The 23484-nt window shown below is 50.4% G+C and overlaps 2 protein-coding genes and 1 long non-coding RNA gene across 23 annotated transcripts; 1 reads left to right on the top strand and 2 right to left on the bottom strand.

Moving 5' to 3' along the window:
* The first annotated feature begins 707 nt into the window (after window positions 1-707).
* On the top strand, window positions 708-23367 carry PLEKHA4 (pleckstrin homology domain containing A4). Of its 21 annotated transcripts, none has more exons than XM_064580740.1 (20): window positions 711-1202; window positions 1653-1742; window positions 2348-2455; window positions 4016-4088; window positions 4202-4302; window positions 4461-4570; window positions 5356-5571; window positions 5940-6219; window positions 6857-6931; window positions 8532-8579; window positions 8722-8802; window positions 8947-9093; window positions 10512-10610; window positions 13291-13431; window positions 14519-14618; window positions 14692-14768; window positions 20988-21172; window positions 21896-21993; window positions 22500-22612; window positions 22917-23367. In XM_064580740.1, the coding sequence occupies exons 2-19, from the start codon at window positions 1659-1661 to the stop codon at window positions 22604-22606; spliced, it is 2130 nt and encodes a 709-aa protein (XP_064436810.1). In that variant the 5' UTR covers window positions 711-1202; window positions 1653-1658; the 3' UTR covers window positions 22607-22612; window positions 22917-23367. The 21 variants fall into 21 exon arrangements, with proteins under 21 accessions (XP_064436822.1, XP_064436823.1, XP_064436821.1 ...); XM_064580741.1 differs by lacking the exon at window positions 21896-21993 and adding an exon at window positions 22030-22088 and having other exon boundaries at window positions 712-1202; XM_064580739.1 differs by lacking the exon at window positions 21896-21993 and adding an exon at window positions 22030-22088 and having other exon boundaries at window positions 714-1202; window positions 6051-6219; window positions 20988-21149.
* LOC123855954 (small ribosomal subunit protein uS14-like) lies at window positions 7481-7818 on the bottom strand. Its single transcript, XM_064580762.1, has one exon. It carries the CDS (start codon window positions 7770-7772, stop codon window positions 7602-7604), a length of 171 nt encoding a protein of 56 aa, XP_064436832.1. The 5' UTR covers window positions 7773-7818; the 3' UTR covers window positions 7481-7601.
* Window positions 9520-23025, bottom strand: LOC123855839 (uncharacterized). The gene is made up of 3 exons (XR_006793590.3): window positions 22897-23025; window positions 21493-21564; window positions 9520-9971 (listed from the first exon to the last, which is right to left on the bottom strand). It is a non-coding gene; the product is annotated as an uncharacterized LOC123855839 (long non-coding RNA).
* Window positions 23368-23484: the final 117 nt, after the last annotated feature.

The following is a 23484-nucleotide window of genomic DNA, read 5'->3' as shown; positions in this document are numbered from 1 at the left end:
AATAAATAAATAAATAAAAATTAAAAAAAAAAAGCTCATACACAAATTGAAATCCTGGCTGGGTAGAACGACTGAACCTCGTGGGGGTGGGGTCTCCTGCCACAAGTTCCAGGACCAGGTACACAGTCCCAATTCCCCGCCCATCCCCCCTACCTGGTCCATAATTTTGGCCTCGAAATATGCCCAGGGACGATGTCTCCCTCCGGAGGGCAGCATCCTCAGTCTAGAACACAATTCTCACCTGGATCTGAGGTAGATGTTTGACATGGCCACCTGACCCTGCCCTAGCCATAATCCAGGAGCCCAGGGTCACTCTCTCCTCCCTGGAAAACCTGGACCCATCCGCTCAAACACATTTCCAGATGCCCGGCTCCATTAACAACTCAGGAGTCCTGACTCCAGGCTCACACCTTGTCAGGTACCCAGAAGTCTGAACCCCTCTAGTTCCAGGATCCCAGCTACCTTCCTTCAGCGTGCCAGTGGCCGGACCCGGAGTCTGGGCCCAGCTCCTCCTCTCCAAACAGTTAGGAATCCCAGCCCAGCAGGGACCCAAGAGTCAGTGGGGGGGCCAGCCCCTCCCCTCAGCGGTGGGGGCAGCTGAGCCAGGGGTCAGGCTTGGAAGTGGAGGGGGGGGAGGACACGAGGGGCGGGGTCAGCCGGGATTGGAAGGGGAGACCGCAGCGTGGGCGGCTGGCCGACCAGCAGGGAGGAAAGAGAATCGGAGAGGGGAGGAAGACAGAAGGGGAATCTGAGGGAGAGGAGGAAACAGCGTCGGTGGGGACAGAGAGAGAAGGAGGAAGAGCTTGAGGGTGAGGGAGAGAGAGGGGGAGAGAACTAGACGAAAACCTGGGGAGGAGAGACTCTGTAAATCTGAGCGAAAAAGATCTGGAACAGAAACAGTAAGACTGGAAGGGAAATGCTGGGGGGCGGGTAAAAAATGAGTGAGAGGAGACTGGGAGAGACAGATTAGAGACTGAGAGACAAGGTGAGGCCAGAGACAGAGACGCTCTGAAAGAAAGGGAAGAGTGACCAGAAGAGAGGAGAGACGAAAAGAAAAGCAAAACGCGTGTGAGTGAGCAGGTGAGAAGGGAGACAGGTCTGAGAGGTCGTCCCCCATCCCGCCAGAAAAGGAGGGACACTGCAGCTGGGGGCCCCAGCACTCACACGGCCCTCTTGCCCCCGCCCTTGGGACCTCAGAGCTGGTAAGTTCCCTGGCTCGCCTGGGAGGGACTGCCTGGGTGTGCATTCCTGGCATCCCAGAACTTGGCAGGGTTTTCTTGGGGGTGCGGGTGGAGGGCAGGAGACAGGTAGCTGGGGGCGGCCGGGAAAGGGCAGGGACTGGGGGCTCCCTGAGCACAGAGAGGGTCAAATTCCTGCCTAGAGTGCAGGGGGCAAGAATAAAGGAGCCCCTATTCTCTGTCTTGGGCTGCAGACAGCTGCCCCCTCCCCGCAGCTGCCAGTGCCGCCCACCTCTCTTGGCATCACTCTCGGTATGCAGTCCCGGGCCAGGGCCTCCCCCAGCCCCCCAGTCCCCAGACAACGGGCTCTTTCTCCTCAGCCTCCTCCGACCTGCGAGCCCCTGACCCCGTCTCTGTCCCCAGCCGGGTCAGCTGCAGAGACAGGCACACAGACCCTTTCTTTCTCTCCCTAAGCCCTTGATGGAGGAGGGCAGACCTCGGAGCAGCCTCAGCCTGGCCAGCAGCGCCTCCACCATCTCCTCGCTGGGCAGCCTGAGCACCAAGGTTCGAGGTTCTTGGAGGGGCTGGGGAGGAGGGCAGGGCTCTGGACTGCCCCATCCTCCTGTTTCCCAGCCCTGGGTTCTGTGCCAACCCAAAGGATTCCCGTTGTTAAGGGCAAGGACCCTTAGCAATGGGTTCCACCACACCTAGTAAGATCCCAAACTGCCCAACAGCCCCAGCTAGGAATTCACAGGCACTCCCAGCTGTCCCCACCCCTCGGATTTTCCTAATTCAACCAGAGTAACAGTCCCGCTGGACTCCATGCACATCAGTTCTTTTTTTTTTTTTTTTAAGGTTATTTATTTATTTGACACAGAGAGAGAGCACAAGTAGGCAGAGCGGCAGACAGAGGGAGAGGAGAAGCAGGCTCCCCACTGAGCAGGGAGCCCGATGCGGGGCTCCATCCCTGGGATCATGATCTGAGCCAAAGGCAGCCGTTTAACCGACTGAGCCACCCAGGCGCCCCCATGCACATCCAGTTCTGATCTCAAAAGTCAGTTCCCTCCTTGGCTTGGTGTCTAAGGGCAGCCGAGCCAGGGCCTTGGGTTGCCTGCATCCCACGGCACCCAAGACCATCCTGTTCATTTCTGTCCTCCTTCTCTCCTCAGAAGCCTACCAGGGCAGTAAGCAAGGTGCACGCCTTCGGGAAGAGAGGCAATGCTCTCCGAAGGGATCCCAACCTCCCGGTGCACATCCGAGGCTGGCTTCATAAGCAGGTGGAGTGAGCACAAGAAGGGAAGGGACACTGAGTGACGCTAGAGCTTGGGCCCCTGGCTGTTTCCTGTTTCTCTCCTTCCCAGTCTCCAAACGTGTTCCTTTTTTCTAACGAGGCTTTTCCCCTTTTTCTGTCCTTGTTCCCTGCACCCTTTCATTCATTCAGTGACCACTTCCAGAATATTTATAACATGCCAAGCCCAAATAAGACAAACAAGTATCTATAGTACGCTCAAGGGGCGCCTGGGTGGCTCAGTCGTTAAGCGTCTGCCTTCGGCTCAGGTCATGATCCCAGGGTCCTGGGATCGAGCCCCTCATCGGGCTCCCTGCTCAGTGGGGAACCTGCTTCTCCCTCTCCCACTCCCCCTGCTTGTGTTCCCTCTCTCGCTGTGTCTCTCTCTGTCAAATTAAAAATATATATATAAAAAAAATATAGTACGCTCAAGGGGGGGGCAGGGATGGGTACTACATTAGCATATTTCAGATTGTAGGAATTGCTCTGAAGAAATAACACAGGAGGATATGCACAAAAGTGATAGAGGGATGAGGGCATCCTTTGACTCTTGGTCAGGGAAGGCGTCATTTGAGCTGAGAACGAACTGACGAGAAGGAGCCCATTATGCTAAGAGCTGGGGGACAGAGGGAATCTGAGAGTGAGAGGCCCTATGGCAGGCCAAAGCTTGGTGTCTGGAGCCAGCCAAGGGTGGAGATAGGAGGGATGGCAGGGCAGTGATTTGCAATGTGTCCCTGCTAGGAACTTGCTGGAAATGCAGACTGTCAGCCCCCGCCCACCCTAGATCTACTGACTCAGGAACTCTGGGGTTGGAACCCAGGAATCTGTGTTTTAATAAGCTCCCCTGGTGATTTTTATGCAGACCCAGGTTTGAGATTCCCTGCAAGCCAGTAAAAGAAGGGAAGGAATTTGAGATTTATTCTAAGTATGAAGGTAGGCTCTGTTTTGAGCAGGGGACTCCCACCATCTGACATAACTGAAAAAGATCAACCTGACTTCTGTAGGAATGGATTATAGAGGAGAAGAGGGGCACAAGGTTGGAGATGGAGTAGTTTTGGCAGAGGAGATGGAGTAGTTTTGGCAGAGGAGATGGGGAGACGCAGGATTCAGGTTAGGGCTCCCAGTGCCACCTTCCTGGCCTCTCTGTGTGTCTGACCCCGGAATAATCCAATCAAAAGTCTGAGTATATAAAGTCCCGGCCCACGGGTTGTACAGTAGCTCGTTCCAACCTTCTGGTAACTTCTCAATCCCCAATTGACAGATGAGAAAACACGAGTGTCCTAGCCAGGAAATGACTAGTCTAATGGCATAGTTCGAGAGGGGTGGAGCTAGGAGCCCCACTCAGGCCTGACCGAGTCCAGAATCTATGTGAGCTCAACCCCTAAACTCTGGCTTCCAGCTCTCCGGCTCAATCTATTGCAGCAAACATGTGTCTGTTCCTCTCCTCTTTCTGGGTTTCTCCGTCCCCGGGTGTCACTGTCTTTATTTCCACGTTTGCTCTTCCCACTCCCCTTCTACTCAGGCCTCCCTTCCCACTCTGTTTCCCCAGGACAGCTGCGGGCTCCGGCTCTGGAAACGCCGCTGGTTCGTCCTCTCTGGCCATTGCCTCTTCTATTACAAGGGTCAGTGCCCCGGCTGGCAGGGGGTGGACGGGCCCCCCGCCCACCCTCCCTTTCCCTTAGCCTCTTGGCCTCCAGATCCCTGTGCGATCCCTGACCCAGGCCCTCTTTTGCAGACAGCCGCGAGGAGAGCGTCCTGGGCAGCGTCCTGCTCCCTAGCTACACTATCAGGCCAGATGGGCCAGGAGCCCCCCGAGGGCGGCGCTTCACCTTCACCGTGAGTCCGTCCGTTCCCCGTGGGCACTAAGGCAGTAGGCCACGGGGGCAGCCACGGGAGCATCCATTATTGGAGATAAAAAGCCTTGACCAGGGCCCATGGCATCCTCCTTTTTAGAGGGCCCGGCTGTCCAGGTCCCCAGCTGTCTCTCCCCGCAGGCCGAGCACCCAGGCATGAGGACCTACGTTCTGGCCGCTGACACTCTGGAGGATCTGCGCGGCTGGCTGAGGGCGCTGGGCCGGGCCTCGCGTGCAGAGGGGGACGATTGGTGAGTATAGTTCCTGGCCACGCCCCTGACCTGTACCTCCAATCGGAGTCCATCTAATTAGCTCCAGCCCCTCCCCTTTAGGCCCCGCCTCTTCAACGTCCAATCACATATCTTCTAGCTAAGGCGGCTCCGCCCTTCAGGCCCCACCTCCAGGGAACTTTATGTCTTCCAATCAGCAAAAAGTCTTTCTCTTCTAAACTCCGCCCACCATTTTGTCCAGCCCCCCTTCATCAATATTCCATACTCTGACTGGCTCCCTCAGAAGTCTCCACCCCCGGGGCGCCTGGGTGGCTCAGTTGGTTAAGCGACTGCCTTCGGCTCAGGTCATGATCCTGGATTTCCGGGATCGAGTCCTGCATCGGGCTCCCTGCTCGGCAGGGAATCTGCTTCTCCCTCAGACCCTCCTCCCTCTCCTGCTCTCTCTCTCTCAAATAAATAAATAAATAAAATCTAAAAAAAAAAAAAAAGAAGTCTCCACCCCCAAAGCTACCACTTACGGAAAGTCAAATATAAAAAGAAAGGCTTTAGACAAACTGTTCCGGCTTTTCCCAAGTTTCATTCTGGGAATGAATGGAATGGAAACCCCAATGGACCTTGTAGCCCTGCACTAGTCACTTCCACACTCGAGGCCTCAGTTTTCCCATCTGCAAAGTGGGAACAATGATTTATCGTGCACCACTTACCCTTTATTCTGTGTAGGTTCCTGTGCGTTCACCCGTGAAATGGGAATAAGGGCTGTCATGAGGTACAGAGGAGTGATGTCTTTTTCTGTGCCCACTCGTTAGTGGGCGACCCAGGTCACCCGCACGTCCCCAGCCCGGAGAGGGCCCTGGCGGCCCCGGTGGTCCCCCGGAAGTGAGCAGAGAGGAAGAGAGACACGGCTTAGAGTCACCAGAGGTGGCTCGGCTCTCCAGAGGTCGTGGACGGTCCGGGCTGCTCACCCCTAGCCCCACAGCCGACCTCCAATCTGGACCTCGGATCCGGAGGACCAGGAGCCCGGAGTGAGTTGAGGGAGTCTGGGACAAGAAAGTTCTACGGGGCAGAGCGTCAGAGGAAAAGCTATGTTGGGGGCATGGCCTAAGAGAAGGGCGGGGTCTGCGGCTGATTCGAGGTGCGGTTTAGTGCTTTCTCTCTTGAGTGGATGTGAGTTGCTGGAGTTCTTGTGAGGTCAGAACCCATAGAAAGGAAGTCCTAAGGAGGAGATGCCACAAAGGGGGAAGTTTTTCAGGATCAGGCTAATAGAGAAGGGTTCTACTCTAGAGGGACAATGAGACTCACTGAAAGGGGACATGTACATGAGGCTGACTGGGTGGGTAGTAGGGTGAGGGGGCTCTAGTTCACCAGTTCCCCTATTCTCTCTGCCCAACAGCCTATTCACAGCCCTCTCTCGCCCTCCCTCCCCTCTGAGTCTCCCCCGGCCCCGGTCTGCTCCTGCACGCAGACCCCCTCCATCCTCCAGTGACATAGCACCTCTTGCCAGACCCCATACCCCTCTGAGTCGCATTGATGTCCGGCCTCCCCTGGATTGGGGCCCTCAGCGCCAGACACTCTCCAGGCCCCCCACTCCCCGGCGAGGACCCTCCTCTGAGCCTGGGGGAGGAAGGCCCCCCAGGAGTCCCCAGCACTGGAGTCAGGAGGCCAGAACACAGGTGAGCAAGAGGTAATGGGGAGGGAGACTACATTTCCCATATGGCTATGGTCTGTCTTTCCAGGCTGGTCTGCAGGCCATGGCCCCCTGGGCATCATGGGGATTGTGTTTCAACATAATCACATCTGGGTTCAGATGTGAGGGGAAAGTGGACTTCATCTCCCATCAGTCCTCAGGGCCATCTTTTCAGGCCAGTCTCTGGCCATTACACCTTAAGTATTATGGGGATTGTAGTCCAGAATACTGTCCTCCAAGACCGTGCTGGGAGAGGTAGTCTGGAGTGCACCTGTCTTGTGTCTCCAGTTTAGCTTTCCAAGATGGTCACCTGCTATTTCCTCTGAGCATCATGGAATTGTAGCCCAGAATATCCACAGTTAAACACAAATGTGAGAGTGAGAGTAGATTGCAACTTCTATCGAACCCTGGGGCAGTTTTGCCAGGCTTGTCCATTTATTATCATCCTATGTGTTCCCACAGTGGCACAAAGCTGGAGAACAGGTAGTTGAGGAAGTTGGGGGGACCCAGTTGTGAACCTCAAAGAGTCTCCTAAGTCACATCAATTCTGGATGCACTCACTCTAATATTTGTTACTAAAACATGCCAATTTCTAAACATCTCTATTTCAATATTCCTCCCAGGCTCCCTCTGGCTCCTCCACATATCTCCAACTACCCCCGAGAGCTCCCGGGACACGGGCTTCCATGGTTTTATTGGTAGGTGTCCTCAAATCTGCCAGAGCCCCCTCCATTGCTTTCTTTGCTATGGAGAATGTCATCTCCTGGACTAGTGTGCATACAGAAGAGTGAATATTTCAAGGTCCCTTGACTGATGCTTCTATTTGTTTCCTAGGGCTGCCACAAACTGGGTAGCATATATATAGAATATCTCTCCATTCATTCATATCATCTTCTGGGTATTTATTTGTTTTAAATTTTTTTCCATAGAGATCTTATATGCTCTTGTTAAGATAACTCCTAAATTCCTGATAGTTTTTATACCTATTTAAATGGTATCTTCTTTCTTTTAAATTATATTTTCTAGCTATGGATGGTGTAGAGATAGGCTGTTGATGTTTGGAACTTCATCTTTCATCTGGCACCCTTGCTGAATTCTTTTAGTTTTTTTTTTTTTTTAATCAGAGTTCAGCATGAATACTTTTATATAATTGAAGGAAATTAAGCCACATGTTGAAGATGAACTGTTGAGAAAATAGTACATTTTAAAAAGGAGATTCCTATAATCAATTGACCATTCCATTCACATTAAAGCACTCATAATTGAAGCATTTTTATTTTATGTACAATGTGTTGGCATTAAAGTAGGTATCTTGGGTATCCGCAGTTAAGGTAGGTTATCCTGGATGACCAATTCAAGGAAGTTCACTTAATCCAACTTAATGAAGCCTATGTCCTTCGCGTACTGACGGAAACACTGGCGGCACATATTGAGGCCGTATTTCCGGATCAGACCGTGCCAGTTTGAGCAGACGCGGCAAGAACGAGAACCCTGGCCAAATTTCCTCGGATGGCTCCAGTACAGCTGCTGGTGACCCATCTTGCTCTCTCGGATGCAACGAGGCAAAAGCTTAGTTTTTTTTTTTTTTAAGTTTTTTTTTTTTTTTAAAGTAATCTCTACACCCAACGTGGGGCTCGAACTCAAGACCCCACGAACAAGAGGCACATGTTCCACTAACTGAGCTAGTCAGGTGCCCCTAAATTCTCTTATTCTAATCACTCTCTGATTTCGTTGGTTTCTCTGGGTCGATGAGCATATCATTCCTATTCTTACACTTCTACTTGTTTCCTTTTTCTTTTCTTATAGCATTGGTCAAGATCTCTAATACAGTGTTAAACTGTAACAATAGTAGCGAGCATCCTTATTTTATTTTCAGTTGTAAAAGAAATGTCTAAATGTTCTCCATTAATTATAACATTGCTGAAGCTTTTTGATAACAGAGTCATTGGATCTTCCTAAAGCCAGGAATCTGGCATGTGGTCTCCTGAGGTCTGCTAAAGCTTGGAACGAAGCTAATAAGCGGGTGCCTGGGTGGATCAGTCAGTTAAGCATCCAACTCTTGATCTCAGCTCAGGTCTCTATCTCAGGGTCATGAGTTGAAGCCCCAGGTTGGGCTCTGGAGCTTACGCTTACGCTGGAGCTTATGCTGGGCATGGAGCTTACATTTAAAAAAAGGAAAAAAAAAAAAGCTACTAAGGAAAAGGGGGTCTATCAATAGAAACAGGGCTTGACTGAGCACTAAGCTACAATAAAGGCCTGTCTGTCCATGTGACCCCTGGCTTTTCTCCTTCTCCTCAGCCAGGTCCCCCCCTGGACTCAAGTTTTCCCCAAAGCTTAGAGACAGATGTAAGTTTCTGTGGTTTAAACCCTTCCAAGTACTCAGAGTTGGGGGAGAATGCTTTAGATGGTGGTGGGGTGGGGAGTGGCAGGGAGGACAGGGGAAGAGCCAGGTCTGGTCCATAAGTAGCACCTGTTCTCCTTTCTCCAGACTCTGTTGACCAAGTTGTGTGGGCAGGACCGGCTCCTGAGGAGGCTGCAGGAGGAGGTAGACCAGAGGCAGGAGGAGAAGGTATGAGGCTCTGAGATGGGGAAGGACGTTTGGCCTCTCCCTTCCTGCTCCCCAGCACACCCAAGGATTTGGGAGGACACCTTTTCTCTATCCCTGGGGCTGAATGTGGATTCAGAAGCCTAACCACCCTCCCTTTTGGTGCAGGAGCAGCTAGAAGCTGCCTTGGAGCTGACCAGGCAGCAGCTGGGCCAAACCAGAGAGGCTGCGGCTCCAGGGAGGGCATGGGGGCACCAGCGCCTCCTGCAGGACCGACTGGTCAGTGTGAGGGCTACTCTTTGTCACCTGACTCAGGTGAGCATCTGGGAAGGAGCGTGCCCTCCCAGGAGGACTCTACAGGGTGTTAGCGAAGGGAAACCTGACAGCAGAAGCTCATGGGAAGGTTGTTCTTGAGAATTCTGCTCTCCCCAAGTTTTTTTCTTTTTTAGGGGAGTGAGAGGCAGAGGGAGATGGAGGGAGAGAATCTTAAGCAGGCTCCACGCCCAGCGTGGAGCTGGACCCCGGGCTCCATCTCACGACCCTGAGATCATGACCTGAGCTGATATCAAGAGTCGGGTGCTTCACTGATGGAGCCGCCCAGGTGCCCTCCCCCCACCCCAAGTTTTAAATCAGTCATCTTGACAGTCTTAGAGGGCGAGAGGCAAGCAGCCAAGAAACAGGAGACTTAATTTAGTGAGTTGAGAGGGTGAATTTGATATGGGCTTCCTAGCTTTGAATCTCAACTCCGACTCCTATTCATTGTAGCTGTGTCACCTTAGAGAAGTTACTTAACCCCTCTGGGCCTTAGATACCTCTTATGTAAACTTGAAATAATAAAAATAGTATTTACTTCATGGAGTCATTATAAGAATTTCATAAATACATATATTTATACATAACATACATGAATGAATGAATAAACACTGATGTATTATATTTAATATAGAATGTATTTTATATATTTATATATCTTATATATAGCATATAAATATACACATATATAAATATAAATCATATAAATGTCATCTAAATATATACCTTAGAAGTGTATATGAGGGCTCCCGGGTGGCTCAGTCGGTTCAGTGTCTGCCTTCGGCTCGGGTCGTGATCCCAGGGTCCTGGAATTGAGTCCCGCATCGGGCTCTCTGCTCAGCGGGGAGTCTGCTTCTCCCTCTCAAATAAATAAATAAAATCTTAAAAAAAAAAAAGAAGAAGTGTATATGAGTATTTAACAGGTGCCTGGTATATGGTAAGAAATATTAGCTATAATTATTATCTGTAAAATGGAGACATTAATAATACTTACCTCATGAGAATTAAATGAGAGCTAAGAACAGTGCCTGGCACATGGTAGGTGCCTAATCAATGTTAACTGCTATGATGATGGTGATGCTTCCCCGGGGGGCACTTGGGGCTCGTGATCTTGACTGTCCCAAGAGCTTATTGGATCAGTAGAGTCTATCTCCCTAGGGGAGTTCAAAGGTAGTCAGAGAATTTAGGAAAATCTGTTATTTGTCTACACTAGCAGCTCATTGGAATGGCAGGTTCCATATAGACTCTGGGGATCCTAGTGGACTGAGCGAAGAGGCTCTTGGGAATTGTAGTGCATATACCCCCCAGGGCACTAGGGACCACGCTTCTCTTCCTCCTCGTCAGCTGGGGAAAAATGGAGTGGGGAAAGATCTGGTGGGTGGGCATACTAAACCTGTGTCTCCCCCTTTTTGGGACCTGAGGAGCGAGAGCGGGTTTGGGACGCATACAGCAGTCTGGAACAGGAGCTGGGCACCTTGAGGGAGACCCTGGAGTACCTGCTACACCTTGGTTCCCCCCAGGTATGTCCCCCAACTCCACCCTCTCCGCCATCTTCCCCTGAAAACCCTTTGGGCATTGAAGCCCCTCCCACTTCATTTCAAGCTCCTCCCCCCGTCATTGCCTTTCATTTTAGTGTTTTTTTTTTTTTTTTTTTTTTTTTTATTCATGAGAGACAGAGCGAGAGAGAAAGGCAGAGGGAGAAGCAGGCTCCCAAGGAGCAGGGAGCCGGATGCGGGACTCGATCCCAGGACCCTGAGATCATGACCTGAGCCGAAGGCAGACACTTAACCATCTGAGCCACCCAGGCGCCCCTGCCTTTCATTTTAAACCCCTTTTTGTACTTGAGATCATGCCCTTCATTTGAAGACCTGTCTCAGGTTCGGAACCACTCTCCCCTCTGGTTCTAAATCTCTCCTCTAATTTTCAAGCCCTGTCTTCCAGTTCAAAGCTCCACCCCTCAGCCCTGTCCCCATCCTGCCTCCTGACTTTTGCTGTTACATTTATCCTCTGGAATTTCTAGTTCTAAATCCAATCCCTTGGTTCAGGCTCCGCTTCTGAAGTATAAGCCTCCTTGCTTAGCTTCAGACCCACTTCTTCATCCTTTTTTTTTTTTTTAAGATTTTATTTTTAAGTAATCTCTACACCCATGGTGGGGCCTGCACCCACAACCCAGAGGTCAAGAGTCACAAGCTCCACTGAGTCAGTAAGGAGCCCCTCCCCCCACTTCTTCAATCTAAGCCTAATAACTGAGTTTCTGAAACATATATCTTTAGTTTAAAATGTTGACTTCCTTTTTTGTAAGATCTATTTATTTATTTTAGAGATGGGGGAGGGGCAGACAGAGAGGGAGAGGGGGAGAGAGTCTTAAGCAGACTCTGGGCTGAGATCATGACCTGAGCCAAAACCAAGAGTCAGATGCTCAACTGACTGTGCCACCCAGGCACCCCTTAAATGTTGACTTCTAGGGGTGCCTGGATGCTTAGTTGATTAAGTGTCTGACTCTTGATCTCAGGTCTTGAGATCGGGGTGGTGGATTCAAGCCCAAAAAACGAAATTAAACAAACTGTTGACTTCTAGTATTAAATGCATACTCACAGATTTAAGCTCTGCTCTCTTCATGTTAAATCCATTCCCTTTCTTCCTAAAATCCACCCTTCAACTCTAATCCCCCACCAATTAGTGTTAAATATCTCTCAGCACCAGAAATATATGAAAAGAACCAAATAAGCTTTATTACAGGAATGCAAGGTTAATTTCACACTTGAAAATCAGTCCATGTATTTCACGACATTTTAAAATTTATTTTTATTTGTTTATTTATTTATTTATTATTTTTAAAGATTTTATTTATTTATTTGACAGAGAGAGAGATAGCGAGAGAGGGAACACAAGCAGGGGGAGTGGGAGAGGGAGAAGCAGGCCTCCTGCGGAGCAGGGAGCCCAATGCGGGGCTCGATCCCAGGACCCTGGGATCATGACCTGAGCCAAAGGCGGATGCTTAACGCCTGAGCCACCCAGGCACCCCTCACCACATTTTTTTAAAAAGGAGAAAAGGCACATGATCATCTCAATAAATGCAGGAAAAACATTTGACTAAATTTAATATCCATTAATGATAAAGGCTCCCAGCAAAATAGGAATAGAAGGGAACTTCCTTAATCTGATAACACATCTATAACAAACCTACAGCAAACCTAATTGGCAGTGAAATATTGAGAATTTTCTGCCTGATAGCTGGAATAAGATGAGAGTGTCTGCTATTACCAGTTCTAGTTAACATTGTACCAGGGGTCCTAGACAGTGCAAGTCTAGGAAATAAAGGTGTAAGGACCAGAGAAGTAAATCTGTTTTTTACTTACAGATGACACATGATTGTATAAATGTAGAAAATTCAAAATAATCTCCAGATAAGCTATTAGAATAAACAAATTCATCAAGGTCACTGAATGCAAGGATAATATGCAAAAATCAATTATCTTCTTGTATGTTAGTACCAAATGAATAGAGAATAAATATTTATAAGCAATAGTGTTTGTAATTGACATAAACAAATTAAATATCCAAGAAGAAATCTAATGAAATATATACAAGACATCTATTCTGAAAGCCACAAAACATCATTGAGAGAACTTAAAAAAGACCTAAATAAATGGAGAGATATACCATGTTCGTGGATAGAAAAGATACATAAAGTAAAGATGTAGTCTCCCCAAATTGATTTAGAATCCCAATACAAATCTGGGAGGTTTCTATGTAGAGATTGATGGGCTGACTCTAAATTGTGTCTGGAAGTGCAAAAGACTAAGAGTAGCCAAGGCAACCTCCAAGAGCAAAGCTGGAGGACTAAGGCAAATAAATGTCAAGTCTGACTGTAAAGCTACAGTTAATAAGACAGTGTAGTTTAGACAAATGGACCAAAGAAATAGAATAGGGTATTCAGGAACAGATTCACATATTTATATGCTCACCTATGTATAACAGGTCACACTTTAGAGCAGATTAGAAAAGACCATGTTTGTGGTAAATGGTGGTGGGTCAATGGGATATCCATATGGAAATGGATATCCACAAGTATAACCTCCCCATGCGTACATAATCCATTTAGGACTCCATAAATATAGCCTCACTGATTTCAGACCCAACTTTAACCCTCCTGGCATTTTCCCACCTTTGAATAACAGATTTCTTTCCTCCTCCCAGGACAGAGCATCTGCTCAGCAGCAGCTATGGATGGTGGAAGACACGCTGGCAGGTCTGGGAGGCCCACAAAAGCCACCCCCCAACACTGAACCTGACTCCCCATCCCCCGCACTCCAAGGCGAGGCGTCATCAGAGAGGGAGGTGAGACTCACAAGTCTCTCTCCCCACCCCCAGCTTCCTGTCCCATCTGCACAATTCATCACCCACTCAACCTTTTTCTCTCTCCCTTTCTTTCTCTCAGCTAACCATCCACAGGCAAGTATCCTAAACTCCAGAAGCCTTTGTTTCTTTGTTATATTGTGATGGTAGTCCAGTGTTATGCTGGAGCCAGCTCCCAGCACCTCCCAAAAGCCACTTCTGTGCATCTCATCTCAACTCCGTATTCAGTGATGTCATATTGGTAGCTTGAAATTGACCATGGTGGGAGTATTTGCACCACAGAGATTGGCCAATGCTGCAAACCAGGGTGGTTTTCTCCCAGAGAGGCATTTATTCAACATTTATGAGACACCGCTGATCATAACCCTCAACTTGTAGGGTTCTGTAAAAAGGAGAGATGATGATTAGAAAGTGTCTGACACGGAGTAGGCCCTCAGGAGGCAAGAGCCTCTGTTGCCGTAGTTGGGTTAGAGCTGCTGTGGGCCTTGATCATCTGATTGTGTATCTGAGAGACCTGGGTTCAGATCCCAGCTCTGCCATCTTTGTGATCTCAGCCGTCGACTTCATTCTTGGGGCCTTGGCTTCTCCATATGTCAAATAGGGATAATAATTGCTGCTTTGCAGGTTTATGGAGGGGATTCAATGCGATCTTCATATCAAAGATGAAATGTGGCCCAGAGAGGTAAAGTAACTTGCCCAGGGTCACACAGCTCATAAATGGCAGAGCTGAGATTTGAAACCAGACTGGTTTTCAATCTGACTCCTATTCATGCTGTGTCTTGGTTGCTGAGTGTCTGAGAAATAGTAAGAATGACGATGATAGGGGCGCCTGGGTGGCTCAGTCGTTAAGCATCCGCCTTTGGCTCAGGTCATGATCCCAGGGTCCTGGGATCGAGCCCCGCATCGGGCTCCCTGCTCAGCGGGAAGCCTGCTTCTCCCTCTCCCACTCCCCCTGCTTGTGTTCCCTCTCTTGCTGTCTCTCTCTCTGTCAAAAAATAAATAAAATATTTAAAAAAAAAAAAAAAGAATGACCATGATAAGCATTATTCTCCTTTCCTGACCCCTCCAGAGCCTGCCTGAGTCCTTGGAACTGAGCTCATCCCGGTCCCCTGAGGCTGACTGGGGACGGCCCCCGGGGGGCGACAGAGACCTCTCCAGCCCTCGCTCAGGTGAGCGTCCTGGGCTGGATGGGACTTGCTTGGCATTCCCTGCCCTCACCAAGTCCCTGTTCTGCACTCCCAGGTCTTGGATCTCCAAGGGTCTCCCGGGCCTCCAGCCCCGAGAGTCGCCGGCCGGCTTCCCCACAACCAGGAACCAAGGTAGGTGGTCCATCCGCGCGTCCTCAGGCCCATCTGTAACCCTTTAACCTGACCACCACCCACTCTGGGCAAACAGCTGGGAGAAAGGAGTTCTGAGATTATACCCCAGAGCACAGAGAGTGAGATTTGTTGAGAGTGCTGGGATTGAATTTTGTCTCTGCTAATTCTAAGCCGTGTGACTTTGGGTCTGTTATGAAAACCTCTCAGCCTGCGTGTGCTCATCTGCAAAATGGAGCTCCTAGCACCCCACTCCCCCATCCCCGCCAGAGCTGATGTGAAGATTCAAACTGGATCTCAAACTAGGGTTGAAAATAGTGCTTAGGGACGCCTGGGTGGCTCAGTCAGTTAAGCATCTGACTTCCACTCAGGTGGTGATCCCAGGGTCCTGGGATCGAGCCCTGCGTTTGCCCCTCCCCATCTCCCTCCCCCTGCTCCTGCTGTCTCTCACTATCTCTCTCTCTCTCAAATAAGTAAAATCTTAAAAAAGAAAGAAAGAAAGAAAGAAAAGAAAATAGTACTTAGATGTATTAAGGACTTCATTCATTCATTTGAAAATATTTATTAAATATCCTCATGGCTGGGGGCGCCTGGGTGGCACAGTTGGTTGAGCATCCCACTCTTGGTTTTGGCTCAGGTCGTGATCTCAGGGTCATAAGATGGAGCCCCGAGTTAGGCTCTGCACTCAGCCCGGAGTCAGCTTGAGATTCTCTCTCCCTCTGCCCCTCCCGCTCGTGCGCTCTCTCTCTCTCTCTCAAATAAATAAAATAAATCTTAAAAATATATATATATCCTCATGGCTGCCCAATAAGGTAGCGGGTAGCTACATCGGACTATTTAAATTTAAATGAATTAAAAGGAAATAAAATTAATTAATTAATTAATTTAAAGATTTTATTTATTTGACAGAGAGAGACACAGCGAGAGAGGGAACACAAGCAGGAGAAGCGGGAGAGGGAGAAGCAGGCCTTCCACCGAGCAGGGAGCCCAGGACCCTGGGATCATGACCTGAGCCAAAAGCAGACGCCCAACGACTGAGCCACCCAGGCGCCCCGAAATAAAATTTTTTAAAAATCGCTTGCACTCACTGCATTTCTGGTGCTTAGGGGCCACCCGTGTGGCTGGAACCGAGTGAGCGAGCGAGGGAGAGAGGGGTGGAGAGGAGAGGAGAGATGGGTATTGGCGGTGGACCGTGCTGGGGCTTGTGGTTCAAGGTGAGCCCCGCGGAGGGTTCTGAGCTGCGATAAGCGGGAGCCGGCGCCCTCTGCCGGCCATGCGGGGAACAAGCTGTGGGGCGAACTCCGAGGCAGGGGACCCAGTGAGGACAGTCCAGGCGGGAGATAACCTAACTTCCACTAGGTTAAGTGGAAGAACTGAAGATGTTGAGAGGAAGGTAGATTATAGTTATACCGATCTTCAAACTTTATCCAAAACCCTGGGGACCAGATGTAATGCAAAATGCCAAAATTTGCAGATTCTAGGGCCGCCTGGGTGGCTCAGTAGGCTAAGCGTCTGCCTTTGGCTCAGGTTATGATCCCAGGGTCCTGGAATCGAGGCCCACATCCGGCTCCCCGCTCATCGGGGAGCCTGCTTCTCCCTCTCCCAATCCCCCTGTTTGTGCTCCCTCTTTCTCTGTCAAATAAACAATTTTTTAAAAAATTTGCGGATTCTAGGCTGGTAGTAGGATGCATATACTGTGTATTATATAAAACCTTCCGGCGCGCCTGGGTGGCTCAGTCGTTAAGCGTCTGCCTTCGCTCAGGTCATGATCCCGGGTGCTGGGATCGAGCCCCACATCGGGCTCCCTGCTCCCTGGGGAGTCTGCTTCTCCCTCTCCCACTCCCCCTGCTTGTGTTCCCTCTCCGCTATGCCTCTGTCAAATAAATAAAATCTATAAATAAATAAATAAATAAATAAATAAATAAATAAATAAATAAAACCTCCAGCAGCGTCTGGCACAGCGCCCTTAATCAGACACATTACATTCCTCTAGCAATACTATGAATATTCATACTTAAATGGGACTCAGTTTATAAATAACCTCTCAATTTAAATTTGTGGTTTTTAAAAATAGAGCAATGAACAACTAAATGATTGATCGAGTCAGAGTGGAATAAAAATGGATTATAAATATCATACACTTTTTATTTCTTATTTTTTTGAAGATTTTACTTATTTTTTTATTTGAGTGAGAGAGTACAGGTGAGCGGGGGAGGGGGGGGAGGTGAGGAACAGAGGGTTAGGAGAGGGACAAGCACACTCCTCACTGAGCACGGAGCCCAGTGCAAGGCTTGATCTCATGACTCTGAGATCATGACCTGAGCCACGTAGGCGCCGCTGGGAGGTCTCGTTTTGTTTTTTTGTTTTTTTTTAAAGATTTTATTTATTTATTTGACAGAGAGAGAGATAGCCAAGAGCAGGAACACAAACAGGGGGAGTGGGAGAGGGAGAAGCAGGCTTCCCGCTGAGCAGGGAGCCCGATGCGGGGCTCGATCCCAGGACCCTGGGACCATGACCTGAGCCGAAGGCAGATGCTTAACGACTGAGCCACCCAGGCGCCCTTTTTTTTTTTTTTTAAAGATTTTATTTTTTTATTTGACAGAGAGAAACACAGTGAGAGCAGGAACACAAGCAGGGGGAGTAGGAGAGGGAGAAGCAGGCTTCCTGCGGAGCAGGGAGCCCGATATGGGACTCGATCCCAGGACCCTGGGACCAGAGAGGTCTCGTTTTAATTGAGCAAACCAGTTGGAATCTCTTGGTCCCTGATACACATACACTGTTGAAGATCAGCAATGAACTGTATAGCAGCTGAGGGACCCCAAGATGGGCCACTTCAGCTTTGGCACGATGATTATTCTGAGCTGAAGGTAGTTGAGACCCTACGGGCTCAAGAGAAACTTTTGCCCCTCCCCTAACTACATAGAAGAATCTAGATTGGGGGTCTTTCCCAGATGAAACGTTATTAGCTGAGATAAATGTTATCTGAGTGACCCATCTGTAGGACAGGGCAACCATCTAATTCCTAAACCTCTGCTCTTTTAATCACCCTGTGAAGTGTGATTTTCCTTTCCTTTCCCCTGAAGTCCCAGACCGCTGCCCCCTTCTCCCTGGTTCAGAACGATATACATAACCTCATTTTGCCCGACTGCCTTTGGAATTTCCATGTCCCTGTGGATTCCCCATGCGTACCCTATGAAACCTGAATTTCTCCACTTAATGCTACCTCGAGCTATGGAGAGAGAGGGAGAGAGAGAACATGAGTTGGGGGTAGGGGCAGAGGGAGAAGCAGGCTCCCCACTGAGCAGGGAGGCGGACACAGGGCTTGATCCTAGGACCCTGGGATCATGACCTGAGCCGAACGCAGACGCTTAACCGACCGAGCCACCCACGCACCCCAAGGATCTACGCTTTTGAGCTGAATTTGCTGGGTGATGAACCTCTGCATCACGACCTCTATTTTTCTGTGGCTCCCCCCATCCTAAAGCTGGTAGAGGGGTCCTGCAGGAAAAGCTTGGCTTCTGGTCTTGGCAGGACCATTCTGATGCCCACAAAGAAGACATAAGCAGATGGCCAATCCAAGCAGTGTGTTAGGAGGGCCAAGGAGCTGCCATTTCTCCCTTCTCCCCTGAGCTTTGAGGGGAGGTAGCTGCAGGAAGAAATCTCAAATCCCTTTATTTGCTCAGCATATAGAGGCCTGCTGGGGTCCAGGCCCTGTGGGAGGGGTTGGGGGTCCAGCCAAGAATTAAACCTGATGCTCCCGTCTGATGGGAGAGAGATACAAATCCAATCCTACATAACCGACAGGGATAAGACTCAAAGCATCAGGAAGCCTTTTAAAGGATAGGGAAGTTGGGGGGCCTGGCTGGCTTGGTTGGTAGAGCATGGGACTCTTGATCTTGGGGTTGTTAGTTCGAGCCCCACATTGGGCGTACAGATTACTTAAAAATTAAATTTTTTTTTTTTTAACAATTGGGAAGCTGAGTCCAGATGAGTGAAAAAAAGATGTGGGCCTTGCAGAAAATGGTCCTTCAGACAGAGGGTGCAAGCTGTATGTGCAACAGCATGGAGGTGATCCCGACAGAGCCTGCTAGTCTGTGTTGGAGGCAAAGCTGAATGTATGACTTGCTTAAGACAGACCTATTCTTAAGATGCAGTCTCCGCAAGCAAAGCGGAGAGCCGATGTCCTACCATGGGGAGTTGCGAAATTGCTGGATTCCAGAGGCAGGAGTGTTTAGGACTGGGAGCTTTGGCTCAGGTCATGATCTCGGGGTCCTGGGATGGAGCTCCTGTTTCTTGGAGGATTCAAAGCCGGCAGGCTGTAAATGGCTACAATTATCTGCCTACTTGGGCTGTGTCTAAAACAAGTGGGTGTGTGAACCTTGGAATTTGGTGATGGCGGCTTGGGGCCAATGGTCTGGCCCACTGGGAAGAAAAAATATAGGGTCAATATACAGGGGCCATCATTTTTACAGCAGGTGGACCTGTGACTCACAATTGCCCAGATCAGAACCAACCAGAGTAAACTGACCTTATACCAGGCAGCTGATCCCAAGCCGGCTCCCTAAAATCTTCTAGTAGGAGGCTGCAGCTAAGGGTTCTCTTCCCTCTGGTTTTGTTTGTTGAGACAACAAATGGATTGTCTTCGGGTCATAGGCCAGAAGTCCAAAATCATGCTCCTTCAGAAGGCACCCGGGAAGGGTCTGTTCCCAGGCATCTTATATATGGTCCCTTGACTGGTGGCAAGAGAACTCCAGGTGTCCCCTGGCATTCTTGCTGTATGCGTTTGTGTCCACATGGCCCCCGTCTCCTGAAGGATGACACATATCTGCAGCAGGAGAGATCTGTCGGCCTGGCCTGGTTCCTGCCCGAATGACAACCTTCCTGCATTTCATCCCCAGTCTGTCCCCTTCAGTTCAGGCTGGTGGCATTTCTGCTGAGCTGATTTCCTGGATCCCCACGTCACATGTCTAATCTCTCAGCAAACGGGTGTCCAGCCACACCCTTGGGATTCTCTCCAGAGTTCTGGTTTCATTTTAGTGGGTTTTTCTTCTCCTTCTCCTTCTCCTTCTCCTCCTCCTCCTCCTCCTCCTCCTCCTCCTCCTCCTCCTCCTCCTCCCCCTCCCGCTCCCCCTCCTCCTCCTTCTTTAAATTTATTTGACAGAGAGAGACACACTGAGAGAGGGAACACAAGCAGGGGGAGTGGGAGAGGGAGAAGCAGGCTTCCCACTGAGCAGGGAGCCCGACGCAGGGCTCGATCCCAGAACCCTGGGATCATGACCTGAGCCGAAGGCAGACGCTTAACGACTGACCCACCCAGGCGCCCCTTTTCTTCTTCTTCTTTGATTTATCTCTGTCCTCTTGCATTTTAAGTTCTTAAGGCTAGAGGTCCATGATGGAGGTGGCAGCGGGACTGTGCTCCCTCTGAAGGTGCCGGGAAGGATCTGTTTCAGGCCTCCGTCCTAGCTTCTGGAAGGTCCTTGTCTTGTGGCCGCCACTCCACTTATCACATGGCGTTATGGTGTTGTCCCTGTTGTGTCATCCGTCTGGTTTCGGGAGCAAGAGAGCGCTCACAAAGCCCTCTCAAAGGCCAACCCAAACGTATCCTCTTGACAATTTAGTGAATGCATCTCATTCCTCCTGCATTTCTTTTTTTTTTTTTTTAAGATTTTATTTATTTATTTGAGAGACAGAGAATGAGAGACAGAGAGCATGAGAGGGGGGAGAGTCAGAGGGAGAAGCTGACTCCCCGCTGAGCAGGGAGCCCGATGCGGGACTCGATCCCGGGACTCCAGGATCATGACCTGAGCCGAAGGCAGTCGCTTAACCAACTGAGCCACCCAGGCGCCCTCCTCCTGCATTTCTGTCTAAGCTCAGAGTTGTTTTTCATCACAAGGAACTCAGAGTTGACAACCCGGCTCCTAATTACCAGTGTGAGGAAGGTGGGCATGTCCAGGACATGTGGGTGTTTGTTAGGCTGTGGCTTTGGATTCGAACAGGGCAGCAGATGGAAATGAGGCCAGGGGGGCGGGTAGGGCCTCAAACACCTTTGTCCTGAGGGTGCTTGGAGGCATGGAAGGACGGCCTCAGCTCTGGCTGCAGAAAGATCCTTCTGAGTCTAGTGATGAACTTACTGGAAAGCGCAACACTGGAGGCCGAGAGGTTCAGGGAAGAGAGAAAGAGGAGGCCCAGGTTGGGGCCTCAAGGTGTTTCTCATCTCCCCAGGCCCCCCTCGCCCGGCCTCGGATGAGTGCTCAGGAGCAGATGGAGAGAATACGCAGAAACCAGGAGTTTGGACGGCCTCTCCCTCGCCCGGCCTCGCCCCGGCTTCTCACTCTGGGGGGGACGCTGTCCCCAGCCAGACGCCAGCCTGACACAGAACCGAGGGTGAAGGGAACAGAGGGTGCAAGGTGGGGCGGTGGGGTGGTAGTGGATCCTCTGTTTCTAGTGTGAGCCTCAGTTTCCCTCTCTGTAAAATAGGGATTTCCCTCCCTCTTTACCCAGAGCTGGGTTTCCAAGTTCACCCCAAAGTGTACCTACGCTGGTAGCTCCCCTTGTGGGGTGGGGGCGGGGGAGGCAGAGACCTCTTCACTTCACCAATGTTTTTCCCTCAGGATGGCGGTCACAGGTCTGGACTGTGGGCCCTGCTTTTTTTTTTTTTTTTTTTTAGTTACTATGTATTATCAAAGGGGGGATAAATGAGCAAGTAAGGAAATGATTATATTCATACCGTCGCAATGGGGAGAGCCTTCCAGATCTGAAGATAAGAGTCTCTCGGCCGATGGTTCCATCTGAGACTTTCCTAGGGAGTAATTAGACAAGTCATAGGTAGGGTGATTTTACAGCTGGGATTATTTCTGTAATCAGGAGGCGTCTCAGTCAGCTGAACACCAAATGTTTATCTCTCTGTCTAGTTAGTATTAGGGGGACGAGCAGTTCAGCTAATTCCTTATGAGCCAAAAATTGTGAATTTGGAGGGCCTGTTCCTGGCCTTGTCATAGGTAAATAAGGGGATGATCATCTGTCAGTCCTGTGGAGGTCATATGAAGAGAGGTTCTGTGGTAAGCCATTTCCCAGAGCGCAAAAGGATGTGTTGGGGGGGGGGGATTTTCTTAACTCTTGCTGTTTTCCAGGAATGCATGTAAAGTTAAACATTGTCTCTGGGGCGATTTCATTCCCTCTCTGAGCCCCCTTCATTTCACCCTCAAAATGAGAACGTGGGCACTTCCAGGTGAGGAGGAATTTTAAGGCCCCAATTCCTTTGCAGCCTGTCCAGGGACACTCAGGAGCCCCCAAATGGCTCAGAAGCTCTGGATCCTGGAGCAGGTAAAGAACTGGAGAGTGGGGCAAAAAGCAGGAAATCAATTTCCAAAGGGAAGGCATTATTATTGCTGTCTTTTGAGTACTAAAGTTACAGATTGCAGAACCTTCTAGAGATGCTTGACTTCCTGGGGCATCAGAAAGCACCTAGATCTACATGAGAACTGCAGTTCCCCAAACTGCAGAACTGGGTCGATATCAAACTCCGCTCCTGCGTCAGGAAAGCGGGTGAAATTTAGGGAGGACTAGACTACAAATCCCACAAGGCGCGCAGGCCTCTATGAGGGCCACACCCTGTTTAAAGTCCTTTAGGGACGTGGCCTAAGGACTACAACTCCCAGAAGGACGCGCGTGGCACTGCAGTACTAGCTAATTGTCGACGTCCCCCAGATCTCTCTCTCTCTTTTTCTTTTTCAGTCCGAGGAATACCACCCCTTATTTGCCGACAGCCGAAGGGCACCGGGAGAGAGTCCTCAGCCTCTCTCAAGCTCTGGCCACGGAGGCATCGCAGTGGCACAGAATGATGACGGGTGAGGAGGGGCTGGGGACCTTGGACTCCTGGGTTTTGGGGAAGAGGGACCCAGAGCCTGGAATCCTTGGTTCTGGTCGGGAGGGTTCTGGGAGCTGCTGGGATCCTATGTCTGGATGGGGAGAGTGCCGTAGAGGGTTTTGGGGAGTTCCAGATCCCAGGCAGGAGGAGACAGGGGTTCAAGACTCTTGGATCTGGGGGTGGAGGGGGGGGCAGGCCTGTGGGTCTGAGGGAGGAGGGGACTGAGGGTCCGGACTCCTGTGTCCCAAAGTTTGCCATTCTCACCGTCCACTCGTGCCGTCCAGGTGGAAACTCGGACTCCCGAGGAGACCCTCTTCCCCCTGCGCCACCGCCTCCGTCAGACCCCACCCCCCAGGTGACCTCGCCCCCAAGATCTCCAGTGGCTAATTCCCGCTCCGCCGGGTTCTCCCGCCGAGGTAGTGGGCGCGGCGCAGGCCCCGCCTCCTGGGAGCCCACGTGGGAATCCGGGACCGCCCCCCCCGCCATGACCCAAGAGGAGGGGGCGTGGCCTCTGCGAGTCACGCTGCTGCAGTCCAGCTTCTGACCCGCCCGAGCGCCGCAGCCCGTCGGAGCGTGGGGGCGGGGCCCGGAGGAACCGCCCCGCGATCTGGAGCCACTCAGGGCGCCTGGGGGCGTGGTCTGGTCCTCGTTGGCTTGGGGAGGGAGACGTTTCTATGGCCAAAGTTTGGTTTTCCCAGCACTTGTCCAAATTCGGATTAAAACTTTGAACTTTTAGTCAATAGCTTCCTCTCTGTCTGTCTGAGGTTGTGACGCTGGGGTCTCTTCGGGACAGAGCTGGAGTCGTGGACTCCTGTGTCCTGAGGGTCTGGAACCTGTAGGTCTGGAAACGGA

The sequence above is a fragment of the Mirounga angustirostris genome, unplaced genomic scaffold, assembly GCF_029215605.1.
Source record: "Mirounga angustirostris isolate CCGP_5_RB_7025 unplaced genomic scaffold, mMirAng1.0.hap1 SCAF_16, whole genome shotgun sequence".
In the NCBI taxonomy this organism is placed as follows: domain Eukaryota; kingdom Metazoa; phylum Chordata; class Mammalia; order Carnivora; family Phocidae; genus Mirounga; species Mirounga angustirostris.
The sequence above is the reverse complement of the archived record's forward strand: the minus strand, read 5'-3'. Positions and strand labels throughout refer to the sequence as shown.